General features: G+C 40.9%; 1 protein-coding gene across 6 annotated transcripts in view; it reads left to right on the top strand.

The window, feature by feature from the left end:
- LOC137133792 (C-terminal-binding protein 2-like) overlaps nt 1-18,389 on the top strand; it is a 63,584-nt gene that overhangs the window by 30,883 nt on the left and 14,312 nt on the right. Inside the window, exon 1 of one of the 6 annotated variants that reach the window (XR_010915289.1) lies at nt 133-2,617. The exons of 1 other annotated variant lie outside the window; for it this stretch is intronic. Coding sequence is in view for 4 of the 5 variants with exons in the window: in XM_067517735.1 (XP_067373836.1) it covers nt 373-2,617 (2,245 nt within the window). In the remaining variant the exon portion in view is untranslated. Of the gene's footprint in view, nt 1-132; nt 2,618-11,537; nt 12,375-17,951; nt 18,001-18,389 lie in introns of those variants that run through there. 4 more of the 6 variants (XM_067517735.1, XM_067517726.1, XM_067517765.1 and 1 more) reach the window with 4 other exon arrangements.

The raw sequence follows: 18,389 nt of genomic DNA, 5'->3' as shown, positions 1-18,389 counted from the left end.
CAACCAGGCATTCAGTTACTGTGTCCTCCTTAGAGTAGCTGTGGCACCTCTGGAGTGTACTGTGTTTGTGTGGTTTGTGTGTGGTGTCCTCTTTCCTCTCGCACAACAAGTCAGCATGACCAGAGATTAATTATTCAAGGACTGCCAAAGGGGGAGTCACCTGATAGCATGGACTCACAATATTACAACATGATATGGTGAAACGGTACACCCTGCTTCTGTTTCTTTTCTGCTGGTTTTCCTCTTGCCTCTCTTCGTTCCATTTTTGATTCCACTGCAAATGAAGACTTGAAAGACAACTTTTACAAATACTACTACAAGCGGAATATTTTTCTGTTTTGATACAATAGCCGTATCTCTGTGTTTTCATCAATGCTTGTCCCTAACAAACAATTGAGCCTTGGTCGCTCCCACAGTTGGGACACATTAGGAGGGAATGAGGGTCAGTGGGACAGGGCTGAGAGTGTCTACGAGCAGCAGGCAAGAGTAGCGGGCCGGCGAAGTTCCCTGTCATATGGAGAGGGAGCAGGGTGGTACGATCCTCCACCAGGAGTTCGTCCCCCTGACCTGGATTTGAAACGCGACCCGTATTCCTACCAAGACTCTCACTACGGACAGGCTTACATAGAACGACACAACCCACAGGGGCTGAGGAAGGGCTCTGTGCCAGATCTAAACCACTACGATCGAGTGCCCATGGCTCATAGAGGATCCATTCCACACCAGGATTACTACTCCCATGACCCGGCCATGACTCCCCGGCCACCTGAGGGGTTTTACAGACCAGAAAACCAACCTCCACCACCTCAGGCTCATCCACTCAGTAGGTCAGGCTCTCATTTTGGTTTGACACCTGGGGCTCGTGCTGCATGGGATCAAAGTCAGGTAGGAAGAGCAGGACCTCAACCCCCTTCATCTCCTTTACCTCCTGCCCCTCCTCCCACCGCTCATGAGTTAAATCGGGCTTATAGGGAACCTGGTGCAAAGATAATGCCGGATAGCCAACAGCGCATACCGTCTCGAGACTTATCTTCTGCTCACTGTAGTATAGAGCACACTTCTCCTCGGTATGCCAGTGAGCCTCCACCTCTGACCGGTCAGTCTGTCTATACTGATGTTAACGGCCGTCCTTTGGATCCACAGCAGCAGGCTGCTACATGTCTAGTAGTAGATCCTGCCAGTCAAGGTATGATTATAAGGCAAGAGACAACATCACCTTACTCCATCCAACAACAACAGCAGCAACAATTACAACAACAACAAATACAGCAGCAACAACAGCAACAACTTCAGCAACAACAAATACAGCTGCAGCAACTTCAGCACCAGCAGTTACAACAGCAACAGCTTCAACAACAGCAGTTACAGCAACAGCAGTTTCAGCAAGACCAATTGCAGCAGCATTTGCAGCAGCAACAGCCACAATCCCTGCCACCCACCACTACAATGCCTGTCTCTGACCCTAACCTTTCTATGGCTCCACTTCCTGCTATACCTGCCCAAGTCCAAACTGTAGCTACTGGCCCAGTTGCACCTGCCTCTGTTCAGGTTGCTGCAGCTTTGGCCCCTCCTCCCCCAGCCGTTCCACTTCCAGCTCCTCCTCCCGCTCCTCTCCCAACTGCACCACAGACACCTTTGCCTGTGGACCCCAAAAAGACAGTTGATCCTGAGTTCCTTGCCCTGCTGCGAAATGAGGGCCTCTCAGAGAGTACCATTTCTTCACTTATCCAGCAGGGATTTGACTCCACTAGCATGTTGGCTGTAATGGAGGAGAATGATGTCCGCACCGTTGCCCCCAACCTTGGCCAATCTCGTGTACTGTCTCGCTTGGTCCACAACTGCAAGCGGCCCATAGAGGCTCCAGCCCCCACCTCCCAACCTCAGACACCAATGCGCGGCCGCTCTAATAGCTTTAGCCTTCGATCAGACATCTACCACCAGCAACCACATCAGCATGCATCACACTCAGCACAAACGTTCTCTGTAGACCCCCAATTGATGCCCCCACCAACTCCTGGGGCAATGCAGACAATCTCCCCAAGGTTTGGAGAAGTAATAGGTCGGAGGCCCAGTAGTGCCCCCTCTCAGCACCTCCTGGAAGTCTCTGGAGTTTACCCAGGCCACCCACCTCGCTCCCCAGGACCATACACTGGAGGCATCATACCTGTTCAATCAAGGCCTATGTCGGCCTACTCTGGGGGAACAGTGCCAGGCATGCCTATACAAGGTATGCAGATAATGCCACAGCAGATGACTGGGTCAATGCCTGCCATACCCGGGTCTATTCATTCCATGCAAAGTATGCCACAGCAGATGCCCGTGTCCATGCCCGTTTTACCACAGCCACCACAGCAGGTACCAAAAGCGTACTCTACCAATTACACAGTACCCATGGAGCTTATGAAGCGGGACAGAAGCTTACTTCCATTGTCACCTATGCACAGCCCTCATCCCAGTCCCCAGTTGATGCGAAAAGGTGGAGGAACTGCACCAGACAATGCCTTCATTCCTGTGGGAGCACCTGTTCAAGGGCAAGGTGCACTGGTTGCTAATCAGAAGCAAAGTCGACGTACAGGTCCACCAGTCATTGTTTCGACAATGGCGTCTCCGGATACAAGTAAATCCTTTTTCCTTTTTCCATTGTTATTGTCTGTCGCTTGTCTCATTTCTTGATGCAGTAGTTTTTTTCTTTCTCTAGGCTTTTTGGCATAAATTCATACATAGGAAAATTGATTTGTGCTACCACTTTTTTTCTTTTTTTTTTTTTGCATAGCTTATGTAAGATGCAATTTCCCATTCCTCACATACCAGTGTTGCTCCATTAGGAATTATATAATGTTTTCACAATTGAGTAGATATTTCTAAGAGCCACTCAGCCATAAAAACATCAACCTAAGTATTACGTATAGTGTTACTGATAAGTTATTTCACCCGGAAGTCCAAACACAATGAGAATGTTAATTCAACATTTAGTTTATTACTTTTATCCTATATTTGTTCTTATTGCATCATCATCATCATCATCAACAACAACAACAACAACAACAACAACAACAACAACAATAATAATAATTTCTTCTTATCAAAACAGTAGAGTGACATTTAAGTAATATTGCTTTTTGTTGTCTATCTAAATGTATTGCCAGGATTATAAATTAGAGTCGTGAAAGGATAACATTTGCTCAGCTATTCTGGGAATCCATCCCGTGTCCTATTTTTTTTGTTTCTGCATTTGCCATGATCCTGAATTGATACATACAATTTCCTTTCTTGTCTGCTTATCTGTATGAGAGAATTCTTGATACCTTGTCTGAGCGTCTTTTTATTTTAGTAATCTCCTGCAGCTCTATTGTCATTATGACATTTCGCCTGCATGGCATTGACAAGGCATAATATAGAAGGTTTGGGAGGAACAACTGTCAGCACCCATGTTGATACATTTCAAATTTAAACAATTCTGCATGGTATTCATAATACAGTCTGTCAGTTGCTGCATTCATGTGTGAACAGTTCACATTTAAGACTTCTCGGATCAGAAAAGTAGAGATGTTTTGTGTATTACTGTTAAGTGTCTAGAAAAGCCGTGCATGTGTGTTCATTTGCCACTGTTTGCATCTTTGTACAATATGTGTGATTGTTTATGCTACAGTATCATTGCAAAGATATTTTTTCTCATTTCAGCTGTATATAAAGCCCTTGAAAAGGAGCAAACGCAAAGGCCACTTTTTAATCATCTAATTTGCCTCATCTATACAGCATTTAGAAAGTTACATAATGGTGTACTGCGTCATTAGTCTTATGTGGTTCTTCAGCTGTTGTAGCATTGTAACTACAGCTGTTTTTGATGAAGTACCTCTGCACTGCCATGCACCATCTCCCCACAGCCCCAAAGCCCCTCTTGTTGTAAACATGAATGTCTTATTGCTTTATGGTAATGAGGGTACAAAAGAGTAACCTGGAAATGCTTTACAGTCACTTCGACCACACAGCCTTGTTTCAATCCTTCTGCTGTCAAGGTGTACCACTGGCCTGCATTTAATCGCAGTTAGTTCTTTTAAAACTGATTTGCTCACTGGGATAAGGTTTTACTTGTGAAATTTTCTCAACTTTACTGAATTTCATTTGTCTCTTAAATTCGTGTTTTGGTTCCAGTTTAGAATGAAATTCACTCAGTGCATTTTTCTCCACTAAATCCTTAATTGGATACACATTGGAGCTTTAATTCAGCAACATAAAAGCTTTTAAATAAAATTATATTCATTCATTTTCACACCCATGGCTTGATGGAAGTAAAGTCCAGGCATTTTGGGCAATAAGAGATGATTTTTTCATCAGCACTCACTCACTAGAGGCTGACTAGCAGAATCAGCAGAGGAATAAAATCAAATTACAGTGCTGATGGCCGATGTGTCATTGTGTCATTTTGTCTGTCCAGGTTGTAATGAGAACAGGGGGGTTTAATCCTTCAGATCCTCCATTTCCACTATTGCACTAATCCACAGATACTCCAATTCTGTTCAGACCAGCCTCTTGGCTTCCTGTGAGAATCTATCAACTGCACAGTACATAGCCAGTAGATTGAAATGGGCGTTAATGGGGACCAAAGCAGACTGGGAACAAATATTTTAACTGAGGCATTTTTGTTGTTGTCTCTATGATTTTTAGGCCCTAGAAAGCAGATAATAAAAGATCCCCATTGCTTGGCTTTCAAAACAGGCTGCTGTTCTTAGCACAGATGGGCACATGGCTTTGGAAAGGATTTCTTCAGGTCTGCTGCATACACATACATGGCATTGTTAGTACACACACAGCGAGCAGAGTAGACCTCATTTGCATGTGGCTGACATTTGTTGCTTTGATAATTTCATGTGTTAATGGACACAAATGCAACGCTGCTCTGAAAGCATATTCCTAAATTGTATGTTGCTAGGCAACATGCGTTTTGGTGGTAATCATAGGCAGATTTGCTTTCGGTTAAAGGGTTGTTCTGTTGTCAGAAAACACTGCAAATTTACTTGTTACTCATTTTTTCTTTCCCAAAATGGCTGGTCGAGATACTGCTTCAAGAAGAAAATGTTAATCATTTTCATTCACTTTTTTTCATGTGGGATAAGTAACTTTATTTTTTCAAAAGGACATATAAAATACATTTTAGACCCCAAAAAATGTGCATGTAATCACCCTTTCAGGCAAATGTTTACAATAATATTTTGTGATGTAGACTAATTAGGTTGTAATATCAGCAACAGCACATTTTTATTTTCAATGCCTTAAATATAGTTTGTTATGAGCTCAAGATGCATTCAGATTTTCTGGCAACATTAAACAATTCATGAGCTCAGCAGTGAGTTGGTTACTCAATCATTAATAATTTCACTTGAACTAACAAGAAAACCCCTCTGTTAATACAGATGACATGCTCTAGCTCAGCCCCATAAATGTTGATATGTTAAACCTTAAAAAAACCTTCCTTTATTTGACTAACCACTCCCCCACATGTCCCACACTTATTTCCAGACTATGTTCCTTATTTCCCCCCTATGGGAGTACAGTATGTAGGCTCCTGTCTGTGGACTTGAGACTAAGTGACCTGAAAGCACTTCACAAATGCCTCTCTTCTGCGTGACACACTAGCCGCAATTTACTTCCTTGCTCTGGCTTAGCATAAGGATGGGGGAGGGTTATGGCATGATAGATTTAGAGATGGCAGATTATGTATTTACAGGGTCCAGGTCAAAGCTACAGGCACTTCTCACTGAGTGAGAGATTACAGAAGAGAGACAGAGAGAGAAAGAGAGCCCTGCAACTGACAGATGATGATTGCTGGTTGAAGAGTGGGGGAGGGGAATCACTGCATTGACAGCTGTCAGTCAATGTTGGACTCAGCATGCATATGAGGCGAGCTGCCAAATGATGCATAAAGACCTTGCAGGGGTAAAACTTTGGCCCTAATCTTGTCACTTTGTTGTCCACCTGACCTGGTAGGTTGTCTTACTAGTGCAAAGTGTTTTCAGAGCAAAGAAGGATACGCAGACATTGTCTTACTTTGAACATTTAAAGCCTGTGTTGTTTCTACAGTATGCATGAAATTCAGATTTATTTACCTGTCTGGAAGTGAAAGCATTCCTTATTCTGTGAGTAGACAATAGCAGATGACTGGCAGTTGGAGTGCTTCCAATCCTCCCTTTTGGTTGAATCCTTACCAAAGATAAGACATTGTGTTATAGCATATCTGGTTGTATGATAAAAAGGAGCTTAGGAACTTCTTAGGCAACCTCCATTACTGAGCTGATTTGCTATGTTGCTTTTTAGAAACCTAATACATATGTCAGTTTTAATTAATGCATTTTTGTATTTTCGGTAAACTTTGGATGAATTAATCAACTGTGACACAAGGTTTATGTTTACTTTGCCATTATTAATGATGAATGTGATTTGGGTGTATATTAACGATTTAAAATTTTAAATAATAAGAGCAGATGGCCATGACATAAACCTACAGTATCATTACGAGAAACTATTATCTCTTCCTACTTTGTGTGTGTTTGTGTGTGCGTGTGTGTGTGTGCAAACTCTGGCAGGTGGCAGTTGCAATGTCTGTTAAGACACAGTGCAGAGTTGCTCTCTCCACCAGATGTTCCTTTTAATATCAAGCAGTGATTTCCTTTTCCCTCATGAGTGAATAAAGTCTCTGGTGTCTGTCTTTCTCTCACTCTATCAGGATTACGTCTGGAGTACACATTTTCTCTACATGTCTTTGTTTTTTCTGATTGTTTAAAATGACCCCAATTTTTCTTTATCTCTGTGTTTTTCCTTCTCAGTTTTTCTCATTCATCTCCCACTTTGTTGAAAATTCATCTTTTGTAGGAAATAATTCTCCTTTGAGGTTCCCCCCAAGCAACAGCAGAGGTAATGGGAGAAATATGTTTCTAAACAAACGTCATACCCTCCTCAGCACATTCATTCATGACTGTGGTTGTGGGTTATAGAGCCTGTCTGCAGGAAAATTAAGGAAATGAGGAAAGTGAAAATGGGAGGAGGTTGAACCCAACAAAAGACAGCAGAACAGAGTTGAGGATTGTGCAAGAAAGACCAAGGGATGGAATTAAATGCACAGGACTGCTTTAGATTAGAGAGCCAGTGATTGACTTTTTTAGAGTCAGTGGGTCTCAAAATGAGTGGAGGAGTAAAAATGGGAAAATGTGTAGATTTTATGCAGTAATTCTGCAATTCATTAGAGAGCAAGTAAAAAGAGGGCAGCCCTCAATTAATATACTTTATTGTTCTGTATGGTTTTCTAATATGTAAGGACATACTTTTAAATTGCACACGAGACAGGAAAACTGGTAAACATTCACAAAGAAAGCAAGCAGAGCTACAGCAGCTTATTTGCTGCATGTGTGTCTACACAGGAGGCGTTCCCATAGAGAACAAAGTCTTGGTCAGCTGCAGTTTGGAAGCGCTCAGAGCCAAATACACAATTACTTTGTGTAGGTGTGTAAACACTGCATTGTAGAAATCTAAAATAATACAGGAATTTGGTGGAATCAACTAAGGTAAGTATTTGTTTGTTAATTTCTAAATAATTCAACTTAGAACATCTACTTTCAAGTTTTAGACCACTTCTTAAACATGAGTCGTTCTGATTTGAGGCCTTTTATTTTAGACTGATGAGTTGAATAATTAAATTGCTGATAGTTTGAGCAACTCAGTAAGTTTTAAATAACTACTAACTACTAGACCTATGTTATTTGAGCATAAAAACATCTTCATACACTGTTCCTTTTTTAGTACTCATGATGGAAATTTTTCATATGTTGTTCATATATTTTACTGTATTTTTTAATGATAATAAAAGGTTTGGCCACCATGATATAGGTTAGTGTTGAATTCAGTTCTTCAGCATGCAACGGGAAATTATGAATGTCAGTCTAACAACTGCCTTTTTAAACTGAGAAATGTAACAAGAAAACATTGTCAGCAACATAAATAGTTGTTTCAACTTAATATCTTGAGTTGGCTAACCTTGTTTTTTATAAGTTCAGTTAAGTGAAATTGTTTTTTTAAAAACATATAGTGTAACATTAAACTAACGTTAAATCACCATTTCAAGGCATAATAACAATAGTTTTATTTCTATAGCACCTTTCACGTAAAAGCGTACAATTGCTGTACAGCCAACCGCAAGAAATTATAAGAACAATTAAAACAATAGATAAAAAAGGCATCAGTTTCATTTTTGATTCAAAGCGTTAAAAAAACTTGTAATGATTTACAGTGTGGATTCTCAGCAATGATGTCTGTTAAAAAGTAGCAAAATTGTCTTTTTTATTAATTTATCTTGGTAAAACTAATGTATTAATCAACTAATTTCTGGTGTAGTTGAAAAGTCTCACAGCTCTCCCCTTATTACTATATATTTTTTGTATGAAATCTTCTGGAGTCGTCTGACACTGCATCTGTTTTCATTATGACTTCTGGTTTTGTAGCATATACAGCACAAAAAACAGCACCAATATCCTCAGAAGTCTGACCACTTTCTGGTCTCTCTGGTTAGTTTGCTCTATCCTTTTAGAGAGAAGTCAAGTGATTAGCTACTGGTTCATGGGAGCATAGGTGAGAGAAGAGCTGACAGAGAAGGTCATGTCCTCAGACATTTTCTAAAAGAAAGGAGGAAAAATAAAGACAATAATAAGCTAAAAGCCCAGGCACCTGTGCTCCTCATCAGAGGTCCGTTTATTTTGTCTCCTTTCCTCTACTGTCCTTTCCTCTCCCCTCTTCTCCTCTCCTCTTCTTTCCTCTCCTCTCGTCTCTGTGCCAACCAGGGAGTTACCCTGAATAATTCATTTTGAGAAAATCAAATTTTCACAGGTGTTAAACCACACTGAAGGAGAGACAGGGCAGACCATGTACTCTGTATACGAAGTGTGTGTGTGTGTGTGTGTGTGTGTGTGACTGGGCGTTGCAATACTTGACACGTTGTTGGACTGTGTTTTAACAAAAGCGGGGAAAGATATGTTTAGAGGTGCAGATGAATCTCATTTGCACCCAAGGAAAATATTATGCATTTCTCAATAGGCATGTCAGCCGTGTTCAGGATCACATGGGGCTGCAAATGGGATTGTGTTTCACAGTGTTTTTAGTCTCACACAGAGAGGAGGATTTGTGTTTTGTGTGTGTGTATGTGAGGGAGAGATTTTTTTTAATTTTTTTTTATCTCAAATATGTATTTGTTTTTGTATGAAATTTGGGCCAAAGACCTATTTCTGAGTAAATTTAAGTTAAGCCAGTGAAGTTTGCTTATTAATCAGTATCTTACAGTTGAATCAAATGTGCAAATGTGTGTGTTGGTCATGTATTTGTTCACTCCTTCATTGACATGGATGCCTGTTCACACTTTATTTGTCTAAGCCTGCAGCATACTTGAAGGGTGTAATATGCAGCGCCTTGCTCGCTCACATCCTCTTTATCTCTCTGTCTCTCTCTAATCAGGCCAGTTGGCTCAAGTCACAGAGAAAGATGTAGGTGTAGGAGGAGAGTGATGGAGCTGGAGAGGTGGAGCAATGCACAGACGGGGTATAAATGGGTAAAGGAAAATTCACAAGATCGACTCTTTTCCTGCAGCTTTGCCGTGTGTATTTCTTTTTTCTTTTACTCTCACCCTTCTCCCCAGAATCTCGTTTGTGCTTCAATCATTTTGGCAACAGCGCACAGTGTAGATCACAGAAGGCAGATGGGATCGTGAATTTTAGAGGTCAAATTATACAGTAAAGCCTTTTTCCCTCCAGCGCGCTCATTTCATGAATGAGGCTTTTTTACTCCAGGCCTGGTTTGTAGGCTCTGGTTACATGTTGTAACCAAACCTCCTCAATGGAGCCATTTAAACTCACTGCTCTCCTATTGAGCTTACAGTAAATACATGCAATGCGCTACACACAATACAGGAATACACACAGTGCATTGATTGTAGTCAAAACTTTAAAACATCCCTTTGCGTTGGCTTACTGTCACTTTTCTCAGTGTTTAAAATCCTGTTTATATCACTGTGTTCATACTGTTTGTGGTGTCTTTATTCATTCATTAGAAAACTCCAGCTAATAGTTGTTTCATTGTTCATTTTTTTCTATCATAATAATCTATCATAAAAACCCCCCACACACAAAAATATTCATTAACAATAATAAGAAGCTGGAACCAACAAATGTTTGAAATTTCCTGATTATGTATTCTGCCTCTTGAATCACTTCAGAGATTAATAGATTATCAAAATTGCTGTCAATTCATTTCTGTTGATCAACCACTTAATTGATCTTCTTTACCTTTGTGCACAAATGTTTTCATTAATTTGTTTGTATAAACAAATTTAACTAGAATACAAGCTATAATCATTCACTATGGTAATAATAAAAATTGATTAAAGGCAATATGTTAAAGTCCACCCTCCAACTGTTACTATATCTGTCACGCCTTAATTCAACTAACAGTTATTTAATTGATTAATCATTTCTTCTATAAAATAAGAACATTGTGAAAATTGTCCATAATTTACCATGGTGATATTTTAAAGCCTAATTTAACATCTTAAAATTACCTTGTTTATCCAACCCACAGTCTTCACCCAGAGACTTTCAGTTTACTCTAATGCAAGGCAATGAATAGAAGAAAATCAGCATGCTTGAGAAGCTTGAATCATCACTGTTTAGTAATTTTGTATCAATGAATTGTATTTATGAATCGATTTTAGCTTTATAAGGAAAAAAACGACTTGACTGTAAGTAGCATATATTGTAGCATATTTTCAGGAATGTGTGCACCCTCTGCAAAAGCACTGTTGTGGCTGTAGTTACTTCTTAACCTTTATAATCAAAATCCTTTTAAAGGGGATCCTGTCAGGAGGCAAGTGACTCAGTGTTATGTGCTACTCTCTCAGACTAGTGAAGTAGTAAACACTTTAAACTGTTATTCCTGTACTTGCATTTAAATTTCCGTATTTCACTCATGAAAGGATTTTCCTAAGCGTTGCTATAAATTCACGTGTGTAAACTAGGAACTGTGTTTGTGTGTGCGAGTGTACATTAACACCATACTTGTTGAAAGAGGGACATACACCTTGCTTGTTTTAAATCAGGTGTTTCAAATCAGATATTTTTACATGGGAATTAATTTAGCAAGATCAGGATTGTGAATCTAAAAAATGTTTGCTGTGATTTGTTAAAAGACTGTCATTACCTGTACCTCTTTGTAAACATAGACATGAAAGTCCTTTGTGCAAATATGACAATAACCCATGTGAACGCTGAGCCACGTTTTCCTGTTGAAATGACGTATTCAATTGCTTATTGAGTGGCTAAACTGATGTACTCATGTTTAAGAGCAAGGAGTGAGCAGTATAAAAATCAGAGTGAGATTGTGAATCAGAGTTTGTGAGCAAGACGAAGCGAGACTCTGGGGCTGGGGGGGGGGGGGGGGACCTTAAAGGCCAGATCACCAATAATATAACAGAAAGGGGGGGAGCAAAGGAAAATATGTTGAGCGAAGAGGAAGGTCGGAGAGAATGGAAGAGGGAGTCATACATGTGCCAGGAGCGGTGCACCTCTCACTGTGACTGGTGCTCTTCAAGGATTTTTTTTCCCCCCTCTCTTTCGTCTCTTTTATTTACCTCCCTATTTTCTTTCTCCTGCATAGCTGTGGCCACCCCTCTCTTTCTCTCGCTCTCTCTCTCCCTCTCGCTCTCTGTCTTTCTGCGACTAGCAACAAAAGGCTGACGGAGTGAGCCTGACGTCTGAATGAATAGCCCAAACCTGCTGTGAAGAGAGAGAAGAGGGAGACAGAGCAGGGAAGAGGAGACTGAGGAGAAACGATACAACTGATCTGGCTGAAGAGGCGGAAAGTGCTGATTGCTGGCTGAGGACGAATAGAGATCCATTTTTTTCTGTTTCCTTTCTTTTGACATTAAAGGAGTTCAAGGCACTGCTTAACAGCACGGGGTGGGGGGTGACAATCGTAGCTCTTGCTTGGCTGTCCTCCCCCTCAGCCGCTGCCCTCCCGTGCCACCTTCCATTTTCTTCCTCCCTCAAGAGTACGAGTTGTCTGAGAAAAAGAAATGGAGCTTCTGGGGGTGAGGTGACGAAGCAGGACAGATTTGGAAACAAGCAGTAGGAGAGCAAGAGAAGACAGTGAAGGAAGACAGAGATAGGGAGGGAGGCTGAAGGAGGAGGTAGAGAGGAGAGGAGAGGATAACTCGAGGGCACAGTGTGAGAATCCCCCAACGCCCACTTTTTTCTTTTTCTCTGTCTTTTTTTCTCCCTCTCTACTACATTTCCTCTGCCATGTGCAGCTCCTGATTTGAAGAATGTGGAGACAGCATTTCCCAGGCAAGGAGCATGTTTCACGTCGTCTTGTGCATTTGTGTGTGTGTGTGTGAGAGAGAGAGAGACAGAGAGAGCAAGCAGGCATTTACTCATGAGGCGTAATAATAAAAAGCTGTGGTGTGTGTGTGTTGGTGTGTGTAAGATGGTGTGTTGGGTGGTGTGGAGAGTTGGATTTGGCTTCAAGGCTAATGAGTCTCTTATGTTTTTGCAATGAAGTGTGTCATGAAAACAGTGTGTGTGTGTATGCATGAGGGCACGCACCCATCTGAGTGCGTCTGTGTTTCCTTGGTTTGAAAATCACGGAGCTCTCCACAGCAGTGAGGGGAGGGTGACATTAGACTGGTGGTCACGGAGGGTAAAAAGTCACTGAAGAATTGCCGTAAGACTGGCTTTACGTGAGAGTGTTAATGGTTGTTCCTATGAATGTAAATGGTGCAGGACTACAACGTGTATTTGAAGCTTGTTATTTATTTATTTGCTTTTAAATCAGTGAATATGTCCGGATGCATTTGGTTGCTTGTTGTGTGGAAATATTGGAGTTAAAACTGAATAAAAATATACTGTAATTTGGAGCACAAAATACACAGTTAAGCTTTAGTGAGACGGGCTTGTGGACACAGTGAACTGCTAATTTTACGCTTCCTTTAGTGTCCTCACATAACATGATGCTAAAGCTTTAAAATGCTATACTCTGTGAAAATTGACATGTTATATGTGTTTCAATTTAATTAATTTTGTACCCATAGTTTGTGTGTGTGTTCATGTTCCTGACCTGCACACACTCTCTTGTGTGTGTGTGCCTGTGCAGTAAAGCTGGAGAGCACAGTTCCCTCAGCTGCTTTTGTGTCAGGACCACAATTGTTATTAGGCCTTGTTCAATGGGCACAAAAGGCAACATTTAAAGAGAGCACACTGATGGATAGAAGCCCGACTTTTTTGTCTTGCTCAGTGTTGATTATAACACTAACACCACCTTTGATGTTAGCGTATGCTTTCCGCTTTCTTCCTCTCCTCTGTCCTATAATTTTTATGTGTCATTTTGCCCTTCCTTCATCTGTCATCCCTTCTGTGTCCTCCCTCCTTCACCCCTCTTGGCTGGGAGTCTGGGTGGTGATAACTTCAGCGGAGGGCAAGCGGAGGGAGGACAAACCACGTCTTTGTGTGTCCACATAGTGGAAGAACAGACAGGCCGGGCTGGCGGCAGTGTAGCCAGGCGCTGATAGGGTCCAGTAAAGACCTGGAGGATCCATGTCTGCCAAAAGAAAAAAGATTACACCTCCCATCTTTTCTGCACATGCCAGGGGATTGTAAACATGTTGAAAAAAGTAGACACTCTGAGGAATACAGGCGCCGATTCTTGTTAACATGTTTTTACAGTGGTAAAGTGTAAAATTGCTCTTTTATATTGGAGGCAACATGCAGGTGGACATTTAAGGAAACAGATGTAGAGTAGTTGGGGGCATTGGTTTTGAGAGCCACGCATGCCCTTGCAAATTTTATTTCACAAAATCTGACATCGCTGATCGTTAATGACTATCGTCTGTGGGTGTGTGTCTGAAGCGAAGTGCAGCTGAAGTTTGTGTGTCGATGTGTGTGCAAGCGTTACTGAGCTGTTTTGGCTCACGCTGAACATGTTCCTGATGTCTCACGGGAAAAAAGCTGCAGAGAAACAGTGATTGCACCACTTATGCCGCTCCTCAAATGTGTTTGGGTTGCCAGGTTGGGTGGCCTTTGTGGCATGTTGTCTTTTGGGGGCCAAGTTTTGATATCACGAAAGCAAGCTTTTTTTCCTGACTGCTGCACTTGCCACAAAGAAAACCCGCTGGCTTATAGGCAGAGCCCTCCCTTCCTGCTTGCTCTGGGCCTGTCCCATAACTGAGGCCCCCAGCTTGGAAGTTGCTTGGTAACCAGAACCAGCTGTTGGTCCTAAGCTCGCTGAGCCCATTTTGGCTCTGCGTCAACTGCGGAGTAGTTTTCTCTAAGAGCGCAATGTGAACTCGGCGACCGCTGCAATGGCCCTGACATCATCATGCCATGGAAAATCTTCCTCACTTCCTTTTGTTTTTGCACTTTTATTGTTCTACTGATGAAGGGACCAGTCTGGGGACATTCACGTGATGTATCACACTGCTTTTACCAATTTAGGAGCATTTTACCATCTTTCACACAAATTGAGGGGGAAGGAGATGGGGAATAGTACCAAAAAGGGGCAATGGGACAGTGGAAAGAAAAAGCTGGAGGTGAAGCTTTGCTTGAAAAGTTACCTGTAATTCAGTGTCTGTTAAAAATGACCTCAGGATATTAAAGAGAGTCCCTTAAGTGTGTCTGTCCTCTGTAGGCAAGGATACTAAACGGTCTCAGAAGGCTTTTAAAAGAGATTTGAGATGGCAGAGTACACAGTGTAATTATTCAGGAAGTCACTATAGTGCAGGTAAGGTAATACGATTCTGCAGTCCCACCGTGGACAATTTAGCTTTTCAAAGTGTGAGACTACCTCACACACAAGCCACAAGTACATCTGGGGGGAGAGCATTAACTTCCAAATCAAATTGTCATTTTAAACCAACTGAGGCATTTTAGTGATGCATGAAACCGCAAAACCAGAGCACATGATCTGTCAGAAAAAAAAGAGCTTAAGAAGTTAACATTAAATACCAATTTAAAGACCCAAGAGGAGAAATACAGGTTTGACTAAGGATTTATTTTCCTTCATTGATTGTTTGCGGACTATGTAGGAAATTATCGTTCTCCCTCTGAAAACTCTGACTCACAGCATCTGGCAGCAGAGTTTTCTGAGCTGCTCTTCCAACTTCAGCCCTTCCAAATGAGAGAATTAGACACCAGAGCGTATTCACTAAGGAGGGACACTTTTCTATGAGTTCTGCTTTGTTTTGGAGGTTTAAAAAGATGATTTCTATTCCTGTTTGTCAGAATCCAAAAAGGACTTCTTACTCGGGAACATCTGTAATCCATTTGTGGTTGAGAGTAAGCTCTTGCCAGCTTTTCTAAAAGTTTTCATACTTCCAGGAGAATCATCTAGTTGATTAGTGTTGTGATTAGTGTTGGCGACTGTATGATATGAACCTTAGTCCATTCAATCGTTCCCTGAGGGGTGTAACAACACATGAGCTCCACTGGATAAGACTATCTGCTGTCACACAAGCTGCTGGCTTTGTTTCTTATTACGTGCTGCTTTACAGACAATGCTGGCTGTTGTACTATGATAAATACTTTGGATACAATAACAGGAAATTGGCACAAGCAATTTGCAATTTTATTTAAAAGACAACCAGCCAAAATATCTAACCGCCTAATGTAAACCATATTTATTCGTGCTGTTTCTGCTGCACACAGACGTTTATGTAACAGCAACTAGGCACTTGAAAAATGGCTCTGTGGTGCGTTTTTCTTCCACTTAAAAGTGAGTCTGGTGTTCTGGCGTTGGGCGGGACTCTGTGTATGGATAGGGAGGGTTCTGGCTTTGCTTGTGTTTCCTCCCAAGGCTGGTGCTGACCCAACATGGATGGAGAAAGAGGGGTGGAGAAGGGGCAAAGAGAAAGTGGCACAAAACACAAGTTAGGTGAAGTAAAGAAAAAGAACCCAATGTGATTTGAGTTTTCCTTCTTTAGAAACAGGATCTCTGTTGCGTGACCAGTGGGAGGTGTAAGAGCTTCATGAGGGTGACACAACCAGAATCACTGGGAAAAGACTCACTTATGTTCTCCTATTTGGGCTCCAACATAATTTGCCATCTGGATTCAAAGAAGGGCGTAGTGTGTAGTGATCTAATTATTTCATGATCTCTATATCGAGCACTGTTTTGCCATTATTGCAAAATAACTCATAAATAACGTCAACACATTGTTTTCTTGTTACCGTTAGAAGTCAAAATGTGATTGATTCTCATATGTTAATTAATGTTATTAATCTAAAATCAACATACTTAAGGTAACTAATTAAGGCATTCATGTTACACATGACTGTTATTATGGGCTAAGTCTATATGGGCTAAGTCTATGTAATATCCCTGTAATATTCCACAAGGACCAATAACATCCCTATGGTGAATAAACATTCTGTTTACTGAGGCCTGTTGTGACCAAATAACACATACTGTAAGGCAGGAGAAATCTCATAATATCTATACCAATGCTGGTAAAATAACAGCTTTAGAATAAAGACATCAAAATAGCAACACAAGAGAAAGAACAAAACATAATTTAAAATATTTACTTTTGAAAGGCCTCATGAATGTTTTAATCAGATCCATGAATAGTGTAGCAAATTGTCATACTATGAGATTAAGACATTATCTTCTTCATTGAAAAGTGCTCACCTAAAGCAAAAGCGAGGTCATTATGTTTAGAGCTGCAGCTATTAATCAAATAATTACTTACTGAATCAGCAGTTAGGCAATCTTCAGTGATTGCTTCAGGACATTTATTAAGCAAAAATGCCAAATATACGCTGATTCCAGATCCTCAAATGGGAATATATTTTTTATTTTCTATGGGCATGACATAAACTGAGTAACATTGGATGATGTACAGTTAAATAAAAATAACATTTGATTACACTAATCTTTGACATTTGCTAAATGATTCATTTAGCAGTTGAGATCTTAATTAATGGTTAAAATAAAATTGTTTGCAGCCCTATTTGTGTTTAATTGCTGTCAAATGTGCTTTGTTTCCTGATGGCTCTGAAGTGTTTTGTGAAAACAAGAGCCTTAAAACCTTTTTCAAATTGAACCAAGGTGAAAATATTAACTCACATTGTCAACTTAGGCCCATTTCGAAACATTTCCCTGCTCACACTGTTAATGCGGTTAAAGCTGGTCATTGACAACTGATTGAAAAAACTTTAAAACTTCAAAATGATGGATTCTGCTTGACCTATGCTACTGAACCTCTGACAGTGTGAGACTAGAGACCAAAGCCCCAAACCTCATTAAGTTCGATGTGACAGAAAATCCTTGTAGAGGTGAATGACAAGAGGTCATTACAGAGGCAACAGTCGACAACACCTTACTAACGGTGTTTATTTCTTTGTGAATTCACGTACGATAGTCTGAGCTACTGTGTTAAAATTAGGTCGTTTTTCAGTTTACACTTGGCCGAATGACTGAGGGAAGATTCACTTTTTTCTGCCCAAAACCAACAAGTTCCTTCAAACCACTGGCCAGGTATCTGAGTCATTAAGACCCTCATTAACAGCCTTTTTAGGTGGTAATTATCCTCAGATTCATCGTGTGTTAATGCAGTGCCACGTTCTGCCTTATTAGACTGGAGAGAGGCAATTAGCCACCAGGAAATAATTAATCAACAGCATTTTGACCTACTTCCCACAAGTGACGCCGCTTTTTCCACCAGCTGCTTCTTGTTTTTGTGTGTATTCAGTATAAGCAAGTGGTTTTGTGTTCGCTATTTTTCTCTGCTTTCATCTCAGAGTCAGTGTTTGCTTGTTTTCAAGTGTGTGCACAAGTCCGTGTCTGTTCGAGGAGCAGTGTGTTTCCTCCTGTGTGACCCTTAGATGATAGTAAATAATTTTTCCCTCAGCCGTCTGAGCTGCGATAATGAACTCTGCAGGAGCATGATGAGGAGGCACAGGGAGAGCTGTGGAGCCACAGGTGTGTTTGGAGAACAGTTCCTCCTCCTCCTCCTCCTCCTCCCAAGAGCTGCATCTCTAACACATACACAAACACACACACACACACACACACACACACACACACACACACACACACACACACACAGTTGCTCCAGTGAGAATAATACATGCTTTCAGCTTAGAGTCTGAAAAAGGGAACACAGAGTTTGAGGTCACCTCTTGCATATTATTTATTTCCTTTTATTCATGCGCACCTCTCCTCTTCTCTCATCAGTCTTCTCTCCTCTCTTCTCTCTTTTGATATGCCATTTAGGCTTTTTTATGTGGCACTGTTTTTATTACGAGAGCTGCACAATAATAATATTGTTAATAGTTGCAGTATAATAGAATATAATGAAAATTCATCTC

The sequence above is a fragment of the Channa argus genome, chromosome 1 (assembly GCF_033026475.1).
Source record: "Channa argus isolate prfri chromosome 1, Channa argus male v1.0, whole genome shotgun sequence".
In the NCBI taxonomy this organism is placed as follows: domain Eukaryota; kingdom Metazoa; phylum Chordata; class Actinopteri; order Anabantiformes; family Channidae; genus Channa; species Channa argus.
Note: the sequence above shows the minus strand (reverse complement) of the source record. Positions and strands in the feature narration are given on the sequence as shown.